Here is a 24,068-nt window from a genome sequence, read left to right as displayed (position 1 = left end):
TGTGGAGGTAAATATTGATATTGTGTTTTTCATTATAGCATAAAATCACCTAATATTTTGTAACTGTATCAAATCTGTTACACATTAATATTTAGATAAGCAAATATTTGCGAACTTACACTAATAGATCTTAGTAATAAAAGTTGATTTATGGAAGCTGAAGTAAGATAACGCCCTCAAACAGAAACTAAGAGAACATTCTACTCAAACAATAATATACTTTGTATAGCTCTCGCAGGAAGCAGAGGGGCAATTTATATAAATAATGCTGTAACTCAGACAAAGAATGAACTTATGTTTGGGGGGGTGTGAGGGGGAGGGGAGAATGGGGGGACAGATAGTTAGGGAGTTTGGGATGGTCAAGTATACACTGCTATATTTAAAATGGATAACCAACAAGAACCCACTGTCTAGCACAGAGAACTCTGCTCAATGCCTGTGGCAGCCTGTATGGGAGGGGAGTTTGGGGGAGAATGGATACGTGTATATGTATGGCTGAGCCCCTTTTGCTATTCACCTGAAACTATCACAGCATTGTTAATCAACTGTACCCCAAAACAAAATAAAAAGTTTATTTAAAAAAATAATAATGCTATAAAGGATAGTGAGTACTCATAACCCAACCTTGTGATTTTATCAGGTCGTAGTCATCCCAGAATTGTCATGCATGTTTCAACCCTCTTCACTCCCAGGAGTGAACATGGAGCGGTTTGCAGAGGAGGCGGACGTGGTGATTGTGGGGGCCGGTCCCGCGGGGCTGTCCGCGGCTGCGCGGCTCAAGCAGCTGGCCGCCCAGCACGAGAAGGACATCCGCGTGTGTCTGGTGGAGAAAGCTGCTCAGATAGGCGCTCACACCCTCTCAGGGGCATGCCTGGATCCACGAGCTTTACAAGAGCTGTTCCCAGACTGGAAGGAGAAGGGAGTATGAGAAGTTGTTGTTTATACCAAGTCTCATCTTGATTGTATTTCCATGTCCAGATGAAAGGAATATGGAGAACCCTTTACACCTGGTTCTAGCTCTTAGAGGATAACTGTAGATAGGTTTTTAATTTTAAAAGGGTCAAAAAAATTGACCAACATCAAATATAGTTAATAATTTTTAAATTAGCTCATTTTCACATAGTGCCTTCTACATGTTGTATTTGTGTACTGGATTTATGAGAAGACATCTTGAGACGGTCTTTGAATAAATACAGCTTTTTTATTTTGAGGGTATTTCCTAACTTATTCCATAGGTGTTTATATCATTGTTCTTAGTAAAATGTTCTTTAACTTTCCTATTTTTTTTAATACCTAAAGCCAAAGAGGGTAATCTAATTTTCTAAAGAAATACTTTAGTAAGACCTCTTATAACCTAAGCAGACACGTCACTGGTGAGATATACTAGATATACTAGATATCCTAGAGATATCTAGTAGATATACTAGATATACTGGTATATCCTAGAGATATCTAGTAGATATACTAGATATACTGGTATATCCTAGAGATATCTAGTAGATATACTAGTATATCCTAGAGATATCTAGTAGATATACTAGAACCCGGGTGCTAGTCTTACTGCGCTCATCATTTGTGTGACCTTGGTTAAAATCTTATACTCTGCGTAACCCAGTTTTTTCTTCTGTGAGATGAGCTATGTTATTCCTGTTCAAGGTATTCAAGGTTAGACTAGTTAGTATCTGTGAATACTAAATATTCTATATAAACAGTTGTGAAGACGGTTAACAAACAAAATTCACCCGAGTAAATCTAAAGGTCAAATTGGCTTCATTCAGTGATTCTGAGCAGCACCCCATCTAGCACACAGAAAGGAGCTCCAAAGAGCAGCAGAACCGGAGAGGTTTTGACAGACAGAACGTGGTTGGGACATGGAAGTCATAAGCAAAAACACTGTTTCAGGCGCTGTCGCCTCCCAGGCGGGGGCTCCAGGAGGACACCTCATGAGGACTGGCAGAGAGGCTAAGATGGAATGAGGTTAGCGCTGAGGCTGGGTGTGCTGACCTGGGGCTTAGCACAAGTGACAATGCTTTTCCTTCTAAAGTAGCAAACTCCTTGAAACTTGACATGCTGTAATTATGCCTAATTTCTCTCCTCAGTGTATTTCAGAAATAGGCATCATTGAATTAGTATTGACAAAATAGCAATTCTAATATGAATAGAAAAAAATTTTCACATCAAAGCCTTATGTAGCCAGGCAGATCCAGTCCATTCTATACCTGTTAATTGTCTTTGTCCAAAGAAAAATAAAGCCTCTCTTCTGTGTCCACTGAGCACTGGAGCCAGTGTCTGCCTGATCTCCACAGAGGCAGGGAGACAGGAGGGCAGCCTCCTTGAGGTTCACTTCAAAGGTGGCTCCAAAGCCCCCAGGAAAAACAGTCCTGAGATGCAAACTGGCTTGTTTAGTTTTTAAAAAGATTCCCACGCATCTCAAAGAGACAAAGGGTTTACAGTGTCAGGTTTTCAGAAGGAAGTGATGGAAGAAAAGTGAGGAAGACAGTTCTCTTTCCTTTTTGACACATTATTTTATTATTTTGTGTTTACCTTTACAGATATGAACACAAAACATCCTTTTCTCTCCTCCTTTTGCTTCCAGGCTCCTCTCAACACTCCTGTAACAGAAGATAGATTTGGAATTTTAACAGAGAAATACAGAATTCCTGTGCCAATTCTTCCAGGTAAAGAATGATAAATACTGTGGACTTACAGAATTCCACAGCTGGAAGGAACTACATTTCATCTGGTTAAATCTTTTCCTTTTACAGATGAGAAAACAAAGGCCCAGAGACTTGAAGGACTTGCCCAAAATTACACAGCTAGCTTGTGGAAAAGAAAGCAGGACCAGAGCCCAGTGCTTTTTTGTCTTCCAGTCTAGGAGAATTAAGATAGTCCTGTAAAGCAATCAGGAGTTTCTGATTTAGTTCTGTAATGTTATTTTCAACTTAATAGTTTGAACTCTAGTCCAGATTGTTAGGAAATAAATTGAAATTATGGCCAGAAGATGATGTGTGTATTTAATGCAGAAATTAGACCTTAGAATTTCTAAATTTAGTATTTAGGTTTTTGAGACTTATCGGCAGACTTCTGAATCCAGCCTCTGTCTGTAGGTCTCCCAATGAACAATCACGGCAATTACATCGTGCGCCTGGGCCATCTGGTGAGCTGGATGGGGGAGCAGGCGGAAGCCCTGGGTGTGGAGGTGTACCCTGGCTACGCGGCTGCCGAGGTTTGTGCCTCTCTGTTCCTAATGCTGACAGGACGTGGTCTCTTTTCCTTTTGAAACTAAACCAAGAATGATACAGAGGTAAATAGATAAATATTTTCAAAAAGCCATAGGATATTAGAGTTGTAAGATCAGAAGAAGTCTTAGCAGGATCAATCCAAAGATTACTTGAAGTCCTGGTATTGTTCCACATCAGGTGACTGGTCAACCTAGAATGAAAAAAGCCTCCGATGTACGGACTGTTGGTGATGCTCTCTCCTGTAAATTGAGTAGACATTTCTTTACTTTCTTACAGTGTGTAGAACAAATCTGTGCCCTCCCCCAAGGACAGCTTTCCAATTCTTATGCCCTGCTCTCCTGCCCAAACTTCACTGGTGATTTTTTTTCCAGGTTAAATATTCTCAATTCTTACAACCACCATGTCACGTATTTTGCGTTCCTGCAGTATTCTCATTGCCCTCCTCTGAATGCATTCCCTTTTATGTGGCACCCAGAGTGAATCAACTACTTCAAGCCTGGTTACAGCAAGGCAGGTTACCATGTTCATTCTAGAAACTGTTCTTCCAATAATTCCTTCAAAATAACTCTGGTAACTACATGGCATTATAGATTCTCACTACTTGTTGTTGGGGAAATTATTAAAAAATAAAATCTCCAGCCAAACCAGAAAAAAATCACCTCTACAAATTATAAACAAGAGTGAAGCAGTTTTATTACTGAATGAGCATTAAACCAAGAGTGCAGTGCAATTACAGGCCATCTGCTAGGGAGGTTGCCAAGACAGAAAAACTCTTAGCCTTTTACTCAGCCAGACAGATACAGTCCACTACATACATGTTAATCGTCTTTCTCCCAAGGAAAAATAAAGCATCCTATATCTTTTTGACCGGTAGCAAGTGACAGCATGGAGGCAGGCACGTAGCCCAGACTGTCCCCCAGAGACAGGGAGACCGGACACCATCCTCTGTGGTCACATGTCAGATGTGGCTCTGAGGACCCAAGAAACACTAAGATGCTGACCTACCAGGAATCTTACTTAGCTTTTTACATGATTCCCATATATCTAAGAGAGACAGAAAGAATTTACAGTCAAGTTTTCTAAAGGAAATGCTGAAGGAATCTGGATAGGAGAGGGAGTTGTTCTTTTTGTCACCAGTGAAATTAAAATCATCTTTGTTTTTCCCATTACAGTAGATGTAAGCCAGATAAAACACATGGGCCTCTGCCCTACACATCCTGCTACTAGTTTCTGTGTTCCCAGTTCACACACGTGGATTTGGGTTTGCATTTCTCCCGAATAAACTGTTCTTAATGGGAATCGATGTCCAAGCCACAAGTAGGTGGTTTGTGGCATCCATGGTCCCCAGCAGCTCTCCTCTCCTCCCAGTTTCCTGTTTGCCAGGGCCGCCTACAGGTCCAGGCCACAGCCCTGTCCTAGCGTGGGTTTGTTTTCACGGGGTCACGTGCATTGCTGCTGGCTCTGGTCTCAGCTTTTCGCTCGCATGCTTTCTGGCACGAGGTTCTAGTTCTAGTTCTTTCCTGTCCAAAGAGCATCTTCCTCTGGAAGAGACAGAAACCAAGTGAGACAGAGAGTTGTTCCTTCTCATCTTCAGAATCACACTTCTGACCGCTTTGCCGTCTTTCTTCGTGGTCCAGAAATAAGCTTTAATCCCCCCGGGCTGTCTGCAGCCCCACTGTTTTGTCTTGCTTGAGGGTTTGGTTTTGGGGTCTGGGCTCACTGGGGAAGCGACTTTCCTGACACTGTCCTCAGTGCCCCCAGCTGACAGTCCTGTGTGTCACAGGCCCCGAGTTCCGGCTCCGTACACACACCCTTGACCTCTGAACGTGGCAGACGGCCTCCCATTGCCTCTTCCTGGCTCCCTGGTGTCCTCTCGGTAGCTCTCCCATTCTTCCTCGTCAGGTGGGGACATTTCCTCCATTTCCAGCTGTTTGAGCTGAGTTCTGTTGCATCTTGAAGGGAGTATCTTAAAAGCACATCTCTTATTTTTGCCTGAACATTCTTAAGCCTGTGTCTCTATAGAGAATAAGTTCACCTTCTAAAAAGCGAAGGCTGTTTGTTGTTTGTTTGCAAGGCAGTTATGAGTCTCTAGGTGATAATGAAAGTGTTTTCATTTTAGGTCCTTTTTCATGAAGATGGCAGTGTGAAAGGAATTGCCACAAATGACGTAGGGATACAGAAGGATGGTGCACCAAAGGTGAGCCTGTGGACAGTTTGTGCTCAGCACACTGACAGTAAAATATAAAATTAACTCATACTCAATGATCTAGTCTTGCTACAAACTGCACATTAATTAAGTGCATGTTAGTGTTTAGTTATTAATGTGGAATTTTGTCACATTGTTAAAAAATAAACATCTTTGAATTAAACATAATTTAGATAAGTAGATATAACATGTTTAAGAACAATTTTCTTAAAAGGTAAAAACATGATTCATATAAATATAAAACAAACACAGGTCACAGATATTATTTCATTCATTCATTCATGAGGGAATTGGTAAGATGTTATAGCCAGTTCAAGGAAAATCAAAAGACATACACACGTGGGTCAGCTGCTCAACTCCCCTCCACAGTCCTCCACTTCCATGCACAAGAGTCATTTGTATCACTACTGTCAGTAATGTGGATTGAATCTTTGACATCTTTTAGTAAATATAAGACTGATTGCCTTTCTCACTTTCAGAATATGCCTGAATGGCCTTCCAATTTTCACAGCTAATTATTTTTGAATTTGCAAAAGAAGAGCTCTTAATACGTGGATCTCAGCTCTGTTAGGTCCCTTGGAAAGGACAAGGGAAAAATAACTTTCCTTTCCCATAACAAGAACAAAACACAGATTAACATCTTGATAAACAAACGTGTCTATTCATATTTGTTTATTGTCTCAATTTCTCAACTAGATTAGAAGCCCTTGAAGGCTGAGATCTTGGAGGGTTATGCCAAGGCTGGCACAGTGCCAGGTAGTGTCAGGGCCTCAGGAAAGATGGGTCGCCTCCTTTTCTCCAATTATACAACAGAACTGGGCATCTAATCTAGCATTTCCTCCAGCAGGTCTTCCTGCTTCTCTCTCCTTCATGCTTAGAGAGAAGCACGTGCCCAAGTCCTCAAGTCTTACTGCCTCACTGTTCCTCCTGGTGGCTTACCTGGCTGTACAGAATCACATGAGGTCATAGGACTCAGCCTGTCCTATGGCAGGGCCCCGGAGCTGTCTTGTAACTGGCCCTAGGGATTCGGATGCATAGCCAGCTTTGCAGACACCTGTCCTCTCATCCTGCTTCTCTAAGTGTGGCGTGTGCCTGCAGCACAAAAAGCCAAAACTCTGAAAACAGTTTATGACAAAATAAGGGTTTATTCCAGGATGCCGGGCAGCATGGGGAAAGAAGCCCCTCAGATCCACTCCAGCTTGGTCTTTGAGCTGAGGGTGTCTTAAAGCAGAAGAATAAAGAAGTTAGGATTGGAAATTCCCTGGGGGTCCAGTGGTTAAGAATTGGCAATCTCACTGCTGAGGGCCCAGGTTCAATTGCTAGTCGGGGAACTGAGATCCCACAAGCCACACAGTGTGGCCAAGAGGGAAAAAAAAGCTGGGATTAACCACTTCCTCTGACTGGGGAGTCGGGATGTCTCTGGGCATCGGTTTATGACTCTCTGGGCCAGGTACTCTGTGCCTCCAGGGTTTGTGGGTTCATCTCGCACTGGAGAAACAGTCTGAGTTTGTACATTAGTGATGGATCTGTAACAGCAGTTGTAGTACATGAAAGGTATTTTCATAATAGCCGCTGAAGTCACCTGACTCTGGTTGATTGGTGTTCAGAGAGCACAGGGTGAGGTCAGAGGCGACAGAAAGGGAATAAAATTCTGGATCGAGAAACTTGGTTAAAGAAACTCAGTTTTCTGTGTGTTTTTTGTTTTGTTTTGTTTTTTACATTTTCAACTTTTTTTTAAGTAGTACATAGTATTTTTTATTGACTGTTATTTTTTTTCTTTTTTTTTATTGACTGTTATTGAAAAGAGACTAAGCCTTGTCCAAGATGTAGTTCAGTAGAGAAATGACTGCTATTGTCTTTGTCCTTTTTAATTTTTATTGGAGTGCAGTTGCTTTAAAATGTTAGCGTCTGCTGTGCGACGTAGTGAATGACCTATGTGTTTACATGTGTCCCCTCTGTTTCGGATTTCCTTCCTGTTTAGGTCACCACAGAGCCCTGAGTAGAGTTCCCCGTGCTATACAGCAGGTTCTCACTAGTTATCTACCTTACACATGGTATCAGTATTGTGTATGTGTCAGTCCCAGTCTCCCAATTTATTTCACCTCCCCTTCCCTCCTTGGTAGCCATATGTTTGTTCACTTCATCTGTGTGTCTGTTTCTGCTCTGCAAATGTTGGTAAGATCATCTGTACCATTTTTCTAGATTTCACATATATGCATTAATATACACTGTTTTTTCTGTTTCTGACTTACTTCACTCTGTCTGACAGTCTCTAGGTCCATCCGTGTCTCTGCAAATGGCACAGTTCCATTCCTTTTTAAGGCTGAGTAGTATTCCATCATGTATGTGTACCACGTCGTCTTTATCTGTTTCTCTGTTGATGGACACTTTAGGTTGCTTCCCTGTCCTGGCTATTGTAAACAGTACTGCAGTAAACACCGAAGTTCATGTGTTTTTTCAAATTATGGTTTTCTCTGGGTATATGCCTAGGAATGGGGTTATTCAATCATATGGTAGTTCTATTTTTAGTTTGTAAAGAACCCTTGATTCTGTTCTCCATAGTGGCTGCACCAGCTTACATTCCTACTAACAGTGTAAGAAGGGGAACTTAGTTCTAAGGGGACTTAATAATAACAAAAGAATATTGTTTTTCCTATGTTCTTCCTGTGTTATGGCTATTCTTTTCTATATTATGATCAGTTAATTATAAATTGCCATTTACTCTTTAAAAATTTTTGTGTTTAATATTACAATAACATTGAAGCACACAAATTCTCCCATTCTGATACTTTCTTTTTGTGCGTGTTCTTGTGGTATTTGTCCAAATGTATATTTTTGTGTTCTGTGCTTTGTAGTTGTAAAAACATTTTTATATTTTATATATTGTGTATATATAGATGTAACAGCATAGAAGAGTACAGTGGAATCTCAGTAATTTGAGCTACAGAGTCTAAGTTTTTCAATTTGTCTTCGTATAGCCGTGTGGAAGGGGAAGAACCAAGGGTCGACTGTGTCCTCTGCTGTTTGGCTCATTTATCCCGGCATGGCTGGGCTTCCCCCTGCCCTTCTGGTGGCTCACAGAGACCCTGCCTGGCAGACCCGGTTCTCTCTCCTGTCACCCGGCCTCCTGGTGGGCATGCTGGCACAGCTGACTACCTTCCTTCCAGAAACGCTTCCTGCTTTTCACCCCACCTTCTCCTGGGCTTCCTGGTGTTTCATGGGCCCCCTTCTGCCTTTGCCTGCTCATCCTCTGCCACCCCCACCCTGCCCATCCTCCAAGTATCTGGGCTCTAGGCTTCACTGTGGGATCCTCTGCCTATATTTTCTCCATAGTGGCCTCATTTGGTGACACAGCTTTAAACACCTCTCCCCCAAGTCCCAGAATCATTGTCCAGCTGCTCATTCAGTAGCTCTAATCTTATATCTGTCAGGCTCTTACTGTCAGAATTCCTTTTTTTTTAGTTTTTATTTATTTGTATATTTTTGGCCGCTCTGGGTCTCTGTTGCTGCGTGAGGACTTTGCTCTAGCTGCGGCAAGTGGATGCTACTCTTCACTGCAGTGCCTGGGCTTCTCTCATTGCAGTGGCTTCTCTTGTTGCGGAGCAGGGCTCTGAGGCACGCAGGCTTCAGTAGTTGTAGCTCCCAGGGTCTAGAGCAGAGGCTCAGTAGTTGTGGCACATGGGCTTAGTTCCGCAGCATGTGGGATCCTCACGGACCAGGCATCAAACCCGCGTCTCCTGAACTGGCATGGGATTCTTTACCGCTGAGCCACCAGGGAAGCCCCCTGTCAGAATTCTGATGTGGACGTTTTCACATTTAGGAGGTTAAGTGACTTGCCCAGGGTCAGACCCCTGTTGGGCGGTGTGGCTGGGATTGGAATAGAGGCCGTATGGCTCCAGGACTGCCCCTTGCACACACGGGGGTGTGTTGCCTCTAAGAGGAAGTGGAATTATACTGAGGAGTACTTTAGTTCACTGAGATTGAATTGTTGTGGTGTGAGTTAAGCTGGATAAACTGCATGTCTATCTGGAAGCAGATAGGGTTGGACCTTCGTTTTATAAAAATTCTGATGACTTCTTACGACAATAAAAAAAAAGGTAGAAGGAAACCTAGATTATAATTACAGCCTAGGTGTAAGGTAGGCCATCCTATAACAGAAATTAGAAACCTATAAGACAGGCCTTTTTAAATGACTGTATACCAAAAATACCGAGAAGTCTGCAGTTAAGCAGTAGACTGGGGAAAATAGTTTGAGTGCCAGTGATATCGAAGAGCACTTCTACATTGACAAGAAAAAGAGAACACGTTAGAAAAACGGGCAGAATCTTAAAAAAAGACAGTGGACAGAAGAGCAGATCCAGGTGAGCGCTGACCAGGAGGCAGGTCCTTAGATGTCTCTTGTCCAGGGTCCATGACTCCCAGGCCAGTGCCTCACAGAGACCCTTCCTGCTCCCCCAGTCACGCGGCTCTCCCCCAGAACCCCTGCCAGCGCCGTGCTCCCCACTCCAGGCATCCAGTCACACTTGGTCCTTGTACACCCGCATAGTTATTGATATTTAGTCCTGCCCCTGTGCCTCGCCCCAGGGAAGGAACGGTGTTTTTCTGTCATCTCTTCCCCAGTGCCTCGTGTAGAACCTGGTACACCAGATGCATTCAGTTAATATTTCTTGAATCAAAAAGAAAAAGATGCTGAAGAGAGTAATCAGGAAAAGGCAAATTAACATAACAATGCATTAGTACTACCCTTAGCAAAAACATAAGAAGAAAAGGTATGGGCTTGCCCGGTGGCTCAGGGGTAAAGAATCCGCCTGCCAATACAGGAGGTGCAGATTTGATCTCTGGGTTGGGAAGATCCCCTGGAGAGGGAAATGGCAACCCAGTCCAGTGCTCTTGCCGGAGAAGCCCTGGTGAGCTGCAGTCCATGGGGTCGCAAAGAGTCAGACACAGCTGAGCACACACACGCATACTGTCACTAGCTGGAAATAGGGAAAGTGTCTTCTCACGTACTGCGGGCAGCAGTGTGAGTTGTTCAGACTCTGGGGAAGACATTCTGAGGATATCTAGTAAAATTAAAGAAGGTGTGTCCAGGAGTATCAGTGCCACTCCTGGAAACCTAACTTAGAGGAACAAAAGCACCAATGTTGTAAGGGCACGTATACAGGGTGTATGTTTTATAACCTGCTATTCATCACAAATGACCAGAAACAGTGAATGTCTGTTACCCGTTAGCAGAAGCACCAACCTGTGGTGTTCCCACATGGAAAGATTTGAGCCACACAGTGACTTGGGAGATTTCCTTGGAAGTGCTATGGTGAGAAAAGTAAGATGCACAAAAGGTTGGATTATATGATCCTATTTTTGTGAAATCAGGAGCCAGAAAAGTTTGGGTGTATATGTAAGATCTCAGTATATAGGCGTGTGTATATATTTGGGTAACACTCCGCACGCTAGGTTCTTAACATGGTTTATGGTTGATGAAGTATAGTAAGAGAAAGACAAAAACAAATTCAGAGGTACTAAGCAGAGTCATTTATAGGGTGCATGTGCGTGTGGATGATGCACAAGACAGGCACAGATGTACCGGCAAATGCAAAAGTGTTCACACTCCCAGTAATGGAAGTTCCTGATTTATCCCTCCCCACCTCCCCATACATTTCTCCTTTGGTAACCATAGGTTTGTCTTCAAAGCCTGTGAGTCTGTTTCTGTTGTGTAAATAAGTTCATTTGTATCATTTTTTAAAAATTAGATCCCACATATGAGTGGTATCATGTGATAGTTGTTTTTCTCTGACTTACTTAGAATGATCATCTCTGGGTCCATTCATGATACTGCAGATGGTATTATTTCATTCTTTTTTATGGCTGAGTAATATTTCTTTGTGTATATGTACCACATCTTCTTTATCCTTTCATCTGTTAATGGACATTTAAGTTGCTTCCATGTCTTGGCTAATGTAAACAGTGCTGCAGTGACTATAGGAGTGCTTCCATCTTTTTGAATTAAGAGTTTTCTCCAGATATATGCACAAGAGTAGGATTGCTGGATCATATGGTAGCTCTGTTTTTAGTTTCTTAAGGAATCTCCATACTGTTCTCCATAGTGGCTGCACCAGTTTACATTCCCATCAACAGTGTAGGAGAGGTTCCTTTTCCCCAGCCCCTCTCCAACATTTGTTATTTGTAGACTTTTTGATGATGGCCCTGCCGACTGATGTGAGGTAAAAAATGTTTTTTAATGATAGAAGTTTCAGGTATCCAGTGTTATAATCCAATGTCTGTATACACTGGAGAGTGACAACCACGTCAAGCCTGGTTACCATCTATCACCACAGTTGAGCCCCTTCGTCCATTTGCCCTTCCCCTCACTTCTCACTGTATATTCATTTGTAGGTGGTGGGAAGAGGGAGCGTGCTCTGTCTGTTTGTTTGTTTTAATTCTTACAAACTTAACCATTCAATCAAGTACTTTTGAAGTGAAAAAGTAAATGTAATAAAGACACAAGAAATTGATTGACTGCCTTATAAATTTAAATTCCACTTATAACAGTAATTAGTTTTACTCCTAGAATTATATATTTGTACCTTCTCTTCTGTATCTGAATCATAGTTCAATTCAAAACGAACCAGAATGTGAACGTTTTAGAAACTGTCAAATGTTGCAATTTAACGTGTTCTTATTTCTTAGACCACTTTCGAGCGGGGACTGGAACTACATGCTAAAGTCACGATTTTTGCAGAGGGCTGCCACGGCCACCTGGCCAAGCAGCTGTACAGGAAGTTCGACTTAAGGGCCAGCTGCCAGCCTCAGACCTACGGAATCGGGCTGAAGGAGGTACCTGCGTTTGCTGGTGTAATTTTAATGTGGAAGGATGAAGCTTCCACTCATTTGTGTTGTCATGTAATTATCATTAGTCGGAAATGTTCACAATGACTGAAAATATTTGGGATATTTTTCAAGGGGCTTCCCTGGTGGCTCAGACAGTAAAGCGTCTGTCTGCAATGCAGGAGACCTGTGTTCGATCCCTGAGTTGGGAAGATCCCCTGGAGAGGGAAATGGCAGCCCACTCCAGTACTCTCTTTTTTTTTTTCCATTTATTTTTATTAGTTGGAGGCTAATTACTTTACAATATTGTAGTGGTTTTTGCCATACATTGACATGAATCAGCCATGGATTTACATGTGTTCCCCATTCTGATCCCCCCTCCCACCTCCCTCTCCACCCTATCCCTCTGGGTCTTCCCAGTGCACCAGCCCTGAGCACTTGTCTCATGCTACCAACCTGGGCTGGTGATCTGTTTCACCCTTGATAGTATATATGTTTCGATGCTGTTCTCTCTAAACATCCCACCCTCGCCTTCTCCCACAGAGTCCAAAAGTCTGTTCTGTACATCTGTGTCTCTTTTTCTGTTTTGCATATAGGGTTATCATTACCATCTTTCTAAGTTCCATATATATGTGTTAGTATGCTGTAATGTTCTTTATCTTTCTGGCTTACTTCACTCTGTATAAGGGGCTCCAGTTTCATCCATCTCATTAGGACTGGTTCAAATGAATTCTTTTTGACGGCTGAGTAAAATCCCATGGTGTATATGTACCACAGCTTCCTTATCCATTCATCTGCTGATGGGCATCTAGGTTGCTTCCATGTCCTGGCTATTATAAACAGTGCTGCGATGAACATTGGGGTGCACGTGTCTCTTTCAGATCTGGTTTCCTCAGTGTGTATGCCCAGAAGTGGGATTGCTGGGTCATATGGCAGTTCTATTTCCAGTTTTTTAAGGAATCTCCACACTGTTTTCCATAGTGGCTGTACTAGTTTGCATTCCCACCAACAGTGTAAGAGGGTTCCCTTTTCTCCACACCCTCTCCAGCATTTATTGCTTGTAGACTTTTGGATAGCAGCCATCCTGACTGGCGTGTAATGGTACCTCATTGTGGTTTTGATTTGCATTTCTCTGATAATGAGTGATGTTGAGCATCTTTTCATGTGTTTGTTAGCCATCTGTATGTCTTCTTTGGAGAAATGTCTGTTTAGTTCTTTGGCCATTTTTTGATTGGGTCATTTATTTTCTGGAATTGAGCTGCAGGAGTTGCTTGTATATTTTTGAGATTAATCCTTTGTCTGTTTCTTCATTTGCTATTATTTTCTCCCAATCTGAGGGCTGTCTTTTCACCTTGCTTATAGTTTCCTTTGTTGTGCAAAAGCTTTTAAGTTTCATTAGGTCCCATTTGTTTATTTTTGCTTTTATTTCCAATATTCTGGGAGGTGGGTCATAGGGGATCCTGCTGTGATTTATATCAGAGCCACTCCAGTACTCTTGCCTGGAAAAATCCCATGGATGGAGGAGCCTGGTAGGCTACAGTCTATGGGGTCGCAAAGAGTCAGACATGACTGGGCAACTTCACTTTCTTTCAAGGGGCTAGAAAATATTGCTAATCAAATTTCACTATTATATAAATTGTGTCTGCATGTTCTAATTGTTTTATCAAATGTTGATTGAAATAAGTCTTGAATTTGAAAATATTTGTGACATTAATTTTTTTTCATTGTAATTCCATTTCCCTAATAGGATTTGACCTGTTATCCATATGCTCTTTTTAAGATGACCACATCCTATAAGAATTGTTTATTCAAAATTATAATGTAAATATAATTTAGTTTATGGAATACCCACTCAATATATTTAATCTGCAGCATACATTTTTATTAGGTTAAATGTATATTTTCTCAGTTTATTTAGTCTCTAGTCTGTTTTCCAAAACCTTAGGTTTATTAGCATAAAAGTTTCATTATAATTCTTTTGTTAAAAATATTTTTGGTGGTAAAACTCAGAAAGGTTCAAATTCTGTACATAACTAGATTTGTTATATTGTGAATAAGGGCTTGTTTTGGCAGATTGCTTCCTTTGTGGCTCAGTTGGTAAAGAATCCGCCTGCAAGCCAGGAGACCCTGGTTCGATTCCTGGGTCAGGGAGATCTGCCAGAGATGGGATAGGTTACCTACTCCAGTATTCTTGGGCTTCTCTTGTGGCTCAGCTGGTAAAGAATCTGCCTGCAATATGGGAGACCTGGGTTCAATCCCTAGGTTGGAAAGATTCCCTGGAAAAGGGAAAGGCTATCCTTTCCAGTATTCTAGCCTGGGGACTTCCATGGACTATATCTTCCATGGGGTCGCAAAGAGTCGGACATGACTGAGCAACCTTCACTTGGCAGATTGCACTTAACACTATGTGATGTCACATAAAATCTGATTTTTAGATAGTATTCCACATGGAAATTGTTGTATAAAATTTAGACCTTACCCTTCTGAAAGTAGGGTGATCGATTTGCTTCAGTTGGGGAGAAGGCAGTGCAGGAGGAAATAAACTTTTCTACAAAAAAATAACATCTGTCCTGTAAAGTAGCAGCTCTGACAAGCAGAACTCAGTGCACTTTCTGAGGCAAGCACTCCCGCAAGGCCCCCACCTGGATCCAGGTGTAGGTGGCTACCAGCCCCTCATCCCCTCTATGGCGTTTCCTACAAACACCAACACCTTACCCATTGGAGAACCTGATTAATGTCTTAAAGCATTCCTGACTAGTTTCTTTACTTCTGTTCATCCCTGCAGTTTGCTGGGATGTTTGAAATGCCTTTTATGTGTTTCTCTTATTACAGTTTTCCACTGTAACTTCATAAATAAAACATAGAACTTAGCAGGTTTTGTACATGTGGTGACATAAAATATCTAAATAATACACTAGGACCCTTTTTTTTTTTAAGTTATGGGTTATTGACGAGAAGAAGTGGAAACCTGGGAGAGTGGATCACACCGTCGGCTGGCCGCTGGACAGACACACGTACGGGGGATCGTTCCTCTATCACCTGGATGAAGGGGAGCCCCTGGTAGCGCTCGGCTTTGTGGTGAGTCATGTGCCCGTGATGGGGAGTTCCACTGCGAGAGGCAGTGCTCCTCAGTGTTCCAAAACCAGGGTGTCAGATCTGGAGAATGTAAAAGGATAGTCATGTGAAGCTTCCTTTCTGCTTTTATCCACGCATGAAATGCTTATGGCCGTTGTCAACATCAGTCCACTTCCGCTACTCGCCAGACCCTGTGCTGGGTGCTTCCCTGGGAATCCTGTTCCATAAGATTCCCATGAAGTCTGTCCGTCCTTATTTTACTTATGGGAAAACTGAAGTTCACATAGGCGAAACAACCTTCCCAAACACACCCATTAAGTGACAGAGGCAGGACTCCCGCCCAGACCTGTCCTACCTGAAGCCCGTGTCCCCTGAGGCACGCCATCACTGGAAATGCAGTCCACAGCGGGTGTGAACCTGTAATTTTCAACAGGAACCTTTTCTCCCTCTTGGTCACTTACATCTTTGCAATAAATTATATCTTGAATATTACAGGGAATGGAAAGACAATATGAGTTACTGCACCTTGCCGTTGGTTGCAGCTTTATAGTTCAATGTCGATTAGACTTGTATATGATACCTTAAATTTGTTCACTATTGGTGTGTTCACTGCATTCCTTTTGTTTATTTTTTTATAGTGATTTAATCTTCTCAGAGCAAAAAAGGCTTGGTTATTAATTTCAGCATTTCATAATACCATATAAAATATAACCTCTGATATTTCTTGCCCTCTTTATGATTATATTCGGTTTCTTAAGTTTTGCCTCAGTGTACTGTATAGAGCTTATTAGTTGATGTCTAGAGTTGGTGTTGATAAATGAATAATAAATTATTACAACTCCTTTTGTAGACACATAATGCATGACATCTACCTACAAATATTTTTTAGTTTTGATTTGGAGAGTACAGTGATTTATCAATATCTTCTAAGTATTTTAAGTTTTGCAAGTTATGAAATCATGGCATCTATTGTTTGCCCTTCTTTTCCAAAGGGATTCTATTCCAATTATTTAATTATATTTGGATCATTGCATGTATTTCTCTAAATCCTTTGAGAAATAAGAATTTTAATGTATATGTTTTCTGATAAATAATTGCTCATACTTCATCTTGACATAATTTGAAATAGCAATGTCTCATTTAAATATAAACATTTTAAGGTTGGTCTGGACTATCAAAACCCATACCTCAGTCCATTTAGAGAGTTTCAGAGGTGGAAACACCACCCCAGCATCCAACCAACACTGGAAGGTGGGAAGAGGATTGCCTATGGAGCCAGAGCACTCAATGAAGGTGGCCTTCAGGTAACTCTGCCTTCTCTTTTATTCCTGATTTCTGTATTGTGAATGCAACGTCGAAACATGAGGTCACAACCCTCGGTAAAGAATAGAAGGTTATCTCATAGGGAGAAAATTTAAGTAACCAAGCAAAGCACCCTAGTATTTATAAAACTGTACCTACCACACCAGAGTTAAATAAATTATACCATGGATTTGTTTTTAAGGATATACTTGTTTCTAGAGAAAAATTCATGGGCCTTTTTTTGTTTGTTGGTTTGTTTTTAACCAGAAAATTTAAACAAGATCTTCTCCTTTATTCCTTAGCTAGCTGCCAGGAAAGTCAAGGACGATAGTAGTTTTCAGCAAAGGTAATTAATTCATCTCAACTACCTAGTAATATCCATGCCCTTTAAGTGGCCTCTGCTAAGTTTTTACCCTTATGTGTCCTATTTTAGTATATGTTCAAAATTAGAACTACTTCAGAAATTGGATATCTTTTTTAATTTATTGTAAAAGTAACAAATAGATCATAGAAAATTGAGAAAAGTTAACTTAACCTTAAGTGAAGTTCTAAATACATTCATAAAGTCAAGTAAAATCACAACTAAATTATGAATGGAATTGCTGGAGTTCTAAAATAACACTGTTCCTAAGTTCCATTGCTACAGGATTACCTCTCATGAGGTTTTTTTTCTAGAGTAGTTACTCATTTGCAGTAATTTTTGTTAAATTGCCAGTGTTCAAGCCCATTAAACTCTTTTGAATAATGTCCACAATAGCTACTGCCACCCTGATGCTACTCTTTAATTTCTAGTATGAAGGCTTCTGTATACTCAACAGTACATACAGGTTCGTATTTACATCATCTGCCTGTTCACTTCAACGCCCCAGATGATCTTTAGATGGGCAGGAAGAGATGATCCGCACCCGCCCCACACACACGTACACTTCTTACCTAAGTTTTCTGATTTAATTAGTCAGAGCTTTACAAACTCCCGTTAAGTTTTTGAAGACCCTTAAGATGCAAAAATTGAGAACATTGGATTTCATTTTGAGTATTACAAGTATTATTTTTAGTATAACAAGTATTACATGACTTTTTATTTTTCTTTCCTCAGTCTGTACCAAAGCTTTCTAATTATTTAGCCCTGTTCAACAGTTTTCCCAGGAGACATTTCTCAGTACGAGTTTCCCTGGGCCCCTAGCTCCTTAACAAGATGCTCAGCTGCCAATAACTCCTCCCACACAGGTTGGGGTCCTCCCAGAACTGAAAAACACGCATTTCCCTTGGACCACAACACTTAGGACTTAAGCGCCCCTTGGGAAGAATTTACACTAGCAATCCATGTCCTTTTATTAAACTTCAGTCTTCTGGTTCTTGAATCAAATTTAGGAATAGCAAGCCTTATTTGAGAGAAGCGTTGTCAGGATCAGGTTCCTGACCGTTCTCTGTTTTCAGCCCTGGGCATTCTTTCTGTTGTCTGCTCTGTGCTCCTGACTTTGTGCTCTTTTGTCCCTGTGGTTCTGTTACTGAGGTGGTCTGAGAACCCCAGTCATCAGTGACCCCCACATGTACTGTGAAAGGCCCTGGCCCAACTCTGTTTGCTTGTCACCCCGCTCCCTCGAGGTTAGGCTTCTGTAACTGCCGGGAGCTGGGGCAGTGCGCCCTCGGCGTGGCAGCTGGTGGCAGGGTCTCCCCGTGGGCCTCCTCGCCTCGGGGTCCCTGTCAGCTTCATCTGGCAGACTGTCACCGCCCACCGCTTTCTCAGCAGAGACTCATGGCGTACTTTAGGAAGCTTCCAGAGAAGGAAATAATACATGACGAGGAAAGAGCCACACCACCGACTGTCTCTTTTTTCATTTTTACTCTGCAGATTAGATGACAGTACATTTTCCCGTGCTAACTATCCGCAACTTAGCTGCTATATTCTGGGACTAAACCAAAACATCACCACCTGTGATTACATTGTTTTTCATCAGAAATGTGTACTGAGGTCCAAACAATCATCTTAAAATTTATTTTGAAAAAAATTTTAAAAATTTATTTTGGAAATTCAGTTTAATCTTAGGTTAAGTAAAATATATTATTTAGGGTGGTAGCTAATTGTGGTGATGCCATGATTACAATCTAGGTTTCCACCCCTGAACACCAAGGTAAAACAAAAGGGCACATAGAGTGAAGATAACATTCTTGGTAAATCCTGTGTTATCCAGAATGGCTATAAAAGCAAATCACATTTTACATAATAGTCTTTCAGGTTTAGAGAATATTTTTAATTATGACATGGATATGTATAAATAACATTTTATTTAAGTGTTGATGCTCTCTGGTCTTACATAGGTCTCATGTAGGTAAGTCATGGGGAGGGAGGGAAAAATCCTTAATAGAATTTAAGGAACCCTTAAAGAGGGACAGTCCTGACCCTCACTTTCGGGGAAAAACTGCTTTTGCTCCTATTTTTCCTTTCACTGTACTCATTTTTTTTCTTCAGTTTTTCTCTACAGCTTTAAAAGAGGGTATAGTGTGGAGTATTTAGTTTTAGAGTGTTGGTTGAATCTGAACTAACAAATGCGCTTTCTTTCTTTCCTCAGTCTATACCAAAGCTCACCTTCCCTGGGGGTTTACTTATTGGTTGTAGCCCTGGTTTCATGAATGTTCCCAAGATCAAAGGCACTCACACAGCAATGAAAAGTGGTATTCTGGCAGCAGAATCTATTTTTAATCAACTAACTAATGAAAATCTCCAATCAAAGACAATAGGTAAGAACTTCCTATGTATTCTCAGGTTCTTCACAGGGACATTTAGAAAGAAGCTATTGAAATATACACTCAGTGTGCAGATAGAGGAGGACAATAAATACAATTAAGAGTCTTGGTCTTTATGTTTATTTCACTGGATACTGGAAGATGCCCACTGTGTCTGTCCTTTACACAAAGCGCTAAGATGCGTGCTGGGCAAAGAAACCTGTGGCCAACTCACCGCGAGCGAGGTTTTTCCGGCCACCTTCTCATTTATGAACATGGAAAGCAGAGCAGTGCCTGCGGTGTCCTGGCCCCAGGAACACCATCAGCATGAGGGCCCCCCCGACACACATGCCCAGAGACCCTCGCCAGCAACACAGTCAGCATGACGGCCCCACATCACATCACACACACGCCAGCACCCCTAGATGTTCGCTCTGGGCAGGCGGAGTCGTCATGGCTGCAGGCTCCACAGGCCTGGCCAAGGGCCCCTCAGGAGACCCTTCATCCGAGGACAGCCTCTTGTCAGGCAGTCTCATCTCTTCCCCAAGAACAGCGGGACCTGCCCCACCCTCTGCCGTCACCTCCTTTCCCTCTCCAGGTCCTGGGAGTGCCAGGCGCCCCTGAGTTCCCTGCACCTCTGCTCAGATCTCTCTAGTGGTTGCATGTTGATCAGTGAATCTGCAGCACACACACATATGTACACATACACATATGTACTCACACGGCACTCCCAGACCCAGCCCCTCTTTCCATATGGTATTTTCCACCTTTTGGCGGAATTGATCAACTTTATCTCCTGCCTCCTGGGTGGAAACTCAAGAGCAGGGGCTTCATTCCCTGTGAACCACAAACAACAGTAGCAACTCAATACTTGATTTACGCCGTATTCCACAGAGTCTGGTAACTTGATGCTTGCCCAAGTAGGTTGTACCTTCAGGTGTCCTGGAGACATGGAGGCCTGGGCAGGGGCAGGGGGAGGAGCTGCAGGGGACTGAGTCCTCACCAAGGGTGTGTCCCCAGGATGCTCTCACTGCACACAGGGTTCCTCACCGGAAGGGTGGAGTGAGCAGGTGGAGGAGCCCAGGTGGAGGAGCAGTGGGGCTGCTCACCGCGGAGCTCACAGCAGGTAACCAGAAGGAAGACATCTGTTAGAGGTTAAACGCAAGCCCCGAGCTGTAGGCATTGTCCGGCACTGTCCTTTCCTAGGGCTATCACAACAAAGCACCACAGACTGGGCGACTTGCTTATTCTGAGTTGCCCACGCCAGCAACTCGAAGTGAGGGTGTTGGCAGGACCACTCGTCTCCAGGTTGGTTTCCAGCTGCCGGGAGCCCCTGGCATTCTTGGCTCCTGGCACAGCAACTCCAGCCTCTGCCCTGGCTTCCTCTGAAGTCTTCTCTGCGTGTGTCATCTTGTTAAAACACCAGTCATTGGACTGAGGGCCCAGTCCACTCCAGTATAACCTCGTTTTAACTCATTACACCAGCAGCGACCCTATTCTGACTCCATCTGAGACAACCCAGCATGACCCAGTCTGAGACAGCTCAGGGTTATGACATCAAAATACCTTTTTGGGTGGGTACAGTGCAACCCATAGCAGGTAGAAGGGTTTCACTGATCAGTTCTGAAATTTCTCTTTCATAAGTAGCATCCTTTTCAGGTTCACTGAATTTTGAAACTTATTTCCCACGCTACCAGTTTGGCCTTACTGCCTTGCCTGTTAACACATCAAATAGGTATCTTTTTGGATGATGTCAGCATTTATGCATAAAAGATTCTTCAAGTGTAGTCTTACATGACCACCTGCTTTTTGTAATTACATAAGATGCATCACTTATTTTGGTAGCTAAGTACCTTGACAGTTAGACTCCTTGAGGCAATTTAACACAGTATTTCATGTTTTTTTTTTTTTATAAAAAGGGCTTGATGTAACTGAGTACGAGGACAATTTGAAGAAGTCGTGGGTGTGGAAAGAGCTCTATGCTGTCAGGAACATCCGACCGTCCTGCCATAGCATCCTGGGTGTGTACGGAGGGATGATTTACACTGGAATCTTCTACTGGATATTCAGAGGGATGGAGCCCTGGACTCTGAAACATAAAGGTAATTCTGGCCTCTCTGAGCCTGAGCCGTTAGTCATTAACTCAGGAACGGGATCCAGTCAGTGGGAAGGAGGGGAGTTTTCTTACTTTACTGTTCTAAACTTGCCATATGAGAGAAATGAATTCAGTGTTAAGAGAACAGGGTATCATTGTAAGGGGGCTAAAATCTTGCTTCTTCAGTATAATATTTATAAGTTATTAAATGTCTAAGGAAGTACTTTAAAATTAGTTCTATTTTTACTAAAAATCTTCCTCCAAACTTTGGAAGGGTCTGACTCAGATCAGCTCAAGCCAGCCAAAGACTGCACACCCATTGAGTATCCAAAACCAGACGGGCAGATCAGTTTTGACCTTCTGTCATCCGTGGCTCTGAGCGGTACCAACCATGAACACGACCAGCCAGCACATCTGACCTTGAAAGACGACAGCGTGCCTGTAAACAGAAACCTGTCCGTGTATGACGGGCCCGAGCAGCGATTCTGCCCTGCAGGTTAGTACCTTCGTTTCCACGTGTGCTCCAAGGAGCTGCTTTAACACGTCAAAAACAGGCTTCCGTTAAGAAATTTCTCCTCCTATTGCTTAGAAATTATAAATGGCTCCTACATCTAGATTCCTTTCGAAAACCATTATTCTTACGGTTCTTACTCTCGTTAGCAATTTGGAGTAGGGATTTCTTAAGCCTAACTTAGATGGCATTTCTCAGAAAAATTGTTTACCCTCAGCCCAAGGTGAGGGTTGTGGGGAAAAGCACCAAACATCTCTCTCCATATTCATGCTACTTAAAAGTAATTTTTGTCACAGCTGCTCCCGTATGTATGTGTGTATGCTCCTGTGTTTAGTTGCTAAGTCGTGTCCAACTCTGTTACCCCATTGACTGCCGCACACCAGGCTTCTGTCCTTCACTATCTCCCAGTTTGCTTAAGTTCATGTCCATCCAGTCAGTGATGCTATCTAACCATCTCTGCCACCCTCTTCTCCTTTAGCCAGCATCAAGGTTTTTTCCAGTGAGTCAGCTCTTCACATCAGGAGCCAAAGTATTGGAGCTTCAGCTTTAGCATCAGTCTTTCCAGTGCATGTTCAGGGTTGATTTCCTTTAGGATTGACTGGTTTGTATGCTGACATACACACGCACATATACACATACAGTATGTATATAGATATCGTGAAATACTACATTTTGGCCACATGCAGCCGAGGGAGATGCTTCCAGACTGTAAATCCATCATGAATACTGTATCTTTCAGTGCTAAGCTTTCAACTAGAATTATAGTAGGAAGTGGTCTCCAGGGGTGGTGAGACACAGTACTTAGGTGTGTGGAAACCAGTGTACTCTGGACAGGGGCAGGGCCGTGACCACCTCTGACTTTCGCTCCTCACCCCGTCATCTCACTGGCTTGTAAATTGAGGGTAAGAGCTGATCTTTGCAGCCATAGCCACATACATATGAGCAGATCTCATTTTATTGCACTTGGTAGATGTTGGGCTTTTTAAAAATTGAAGATCTGTGGCAATCGTGCATTGAACAGGCTGACTGGCGCCATTTTCCCAACATTTGCTCACTTCACAGGTCACATGAAATTATTGCAAAATTCTACACATTCTCACTATATTTGATGTTGAGATCAGTGATCTCTGATGTTACCACTGTGACTGACCAAAGGGTCAGATGGTAACACTGTAATGGAACTGCTACATACACGGGAAACAAAACCCCCATGATGCACACTGTCATTATTTCATCGTATTGTGGTGTCTCCTGTGCAGGCCTGTATATAACATCACATTCAGAAACTGCTCGAGGCAGAGTTCCCTTGTTAGTTACACCAGCTAGCCACGTGCTGCCACACCTTCTGCTCTTACCACATCTGATTTAAACCCACAGCAGATGCACACACCCGGATCTTTGTAATCTTCTCTGTGAGTAAATGTTCCGTCAGCAAACCTGGTGGGTTTCTCCGGCTAGTTTCTCCAGGACCTCGGCTTCTACTTTGAAGTTAGCTACTGCACCATGTCTGTTTTTCCTCACAGGAGTTTATGAATTTGTCCCTGTGGAACAAGGTGATGGATTTCGGCTACAGATAAATGCTCAGAACTGTGTGCACTGTAAAACATGTGATATTAAGGATCCAAGTCAGAACATTAACTGGGTGGTACCCGAAGGCGGTGGAGGCCCTGCATACAATGGAATGTAAACTGCAGCTGGCTTCAGGGTCTGTAAAACAGATGGCAAACTAACTTCCAGTACTTGGAAGTTCACAGGTGTCAAAATATCTTACAATATATTAGTGATTAGTATTCAAAAAATAATTACCAGTGAAATCATTTTATACTAAATTGTCCCATAAAGATTATGACTATTTCTCTTAAATAAAACTCTGTTAAGTGCTGAAGCACCTATTTACTTCTCCAATTCTTCCAAGATTCAGCACCAAAAGCAAGACACACTATCAGCCTGTAATGTACATTTGACTCGTCAAGTTCAACACTTCACGTAAAGTGTGTATTATGTTGTAGACCAGAGGCTGGCATCCAGCCCACCAGTCCTCTTAGTGTTATGGAGCCCAGCAACACCTCCTGGTTTACACGCTGTCAGTGG

The 24,068-nt window shown here is 42.5% G+C and overlaps 1 protein-coding gene across 1 annotated transcript in view; it reads left to right on the top strand.

Annotated features, from left to right (window-relative positions):
• The window catches only part of ETFDH (electron transfer flavoprotein dehydrogenase), a 41,287-nt gene extending 17,422 nt beyond the window's left edge, over window positions 1–23,865 (top strand). Inside the window, exons 3-13 of the mRNA XM_043487415.1 lie at window positions 693–922; window positions 2,597–2,678; window positions 3,108–3,226; window positions 5,362–5,439; window positions 12,133–12,279; window positions 15,208–15,348; window positions 16,506–16,649; window positions 19,218–19,386; window positions 21,291–21,473; window positions 21,741–21,962; window positions 23,501–23,865. Coding sequence (XP_043343350.1) covers window positions 693–922; window positions 2,597–2,678; window positions 3,108–3,226; window positions 5,362–5,439; window positions 12,133–12,279; window positions 15,208–15,348; window positions 16,506–16,649; window positions 19,218–19,386; window positions 21,291–21,473; window positions 21,741–21,962; window positions 23,501–23,664 — 1,679 coding nt within the window. The 3' untranslated portion in view covers window positions 23,665–23,865. The remainder of the gene's footprint in view (window positions 1–692; window positions 923–2,596; window positions 2,679–3,107; window positions 3,227–5,361; window positions 5,440–12,132; window positions 12,280–15,207; window positions 15,349–16,505; window positions 16,650–19,217; window positions 19,387–21,290; window positions 21,474–21,740; window positions 21,963–23,500) is intronic.
• Window positions 23,866–24,068: the final 203 nt, after the last annotated feature.

The sequence above is a fragment of the Cervus canadensis genome, chromosome 1, assembly GCF_019320065.1.
Source record: "Cervus canadensis isolate Bull #8, Minnesota chromosome 1, ASM1932006v1, whole genome shotgun sequence".
Taxonomy (NCBI): Eukaryota; Metazoa; Chordata; class Mammalia; order Artiodactyla; family Cervidae; genus Cervus; species Cervus canadensis.
The sequence above is the reverse complement of the archived record's forward strand: the minus strand, read 5'-3'. Positions and strand labels throughout refer to the sequence as shown.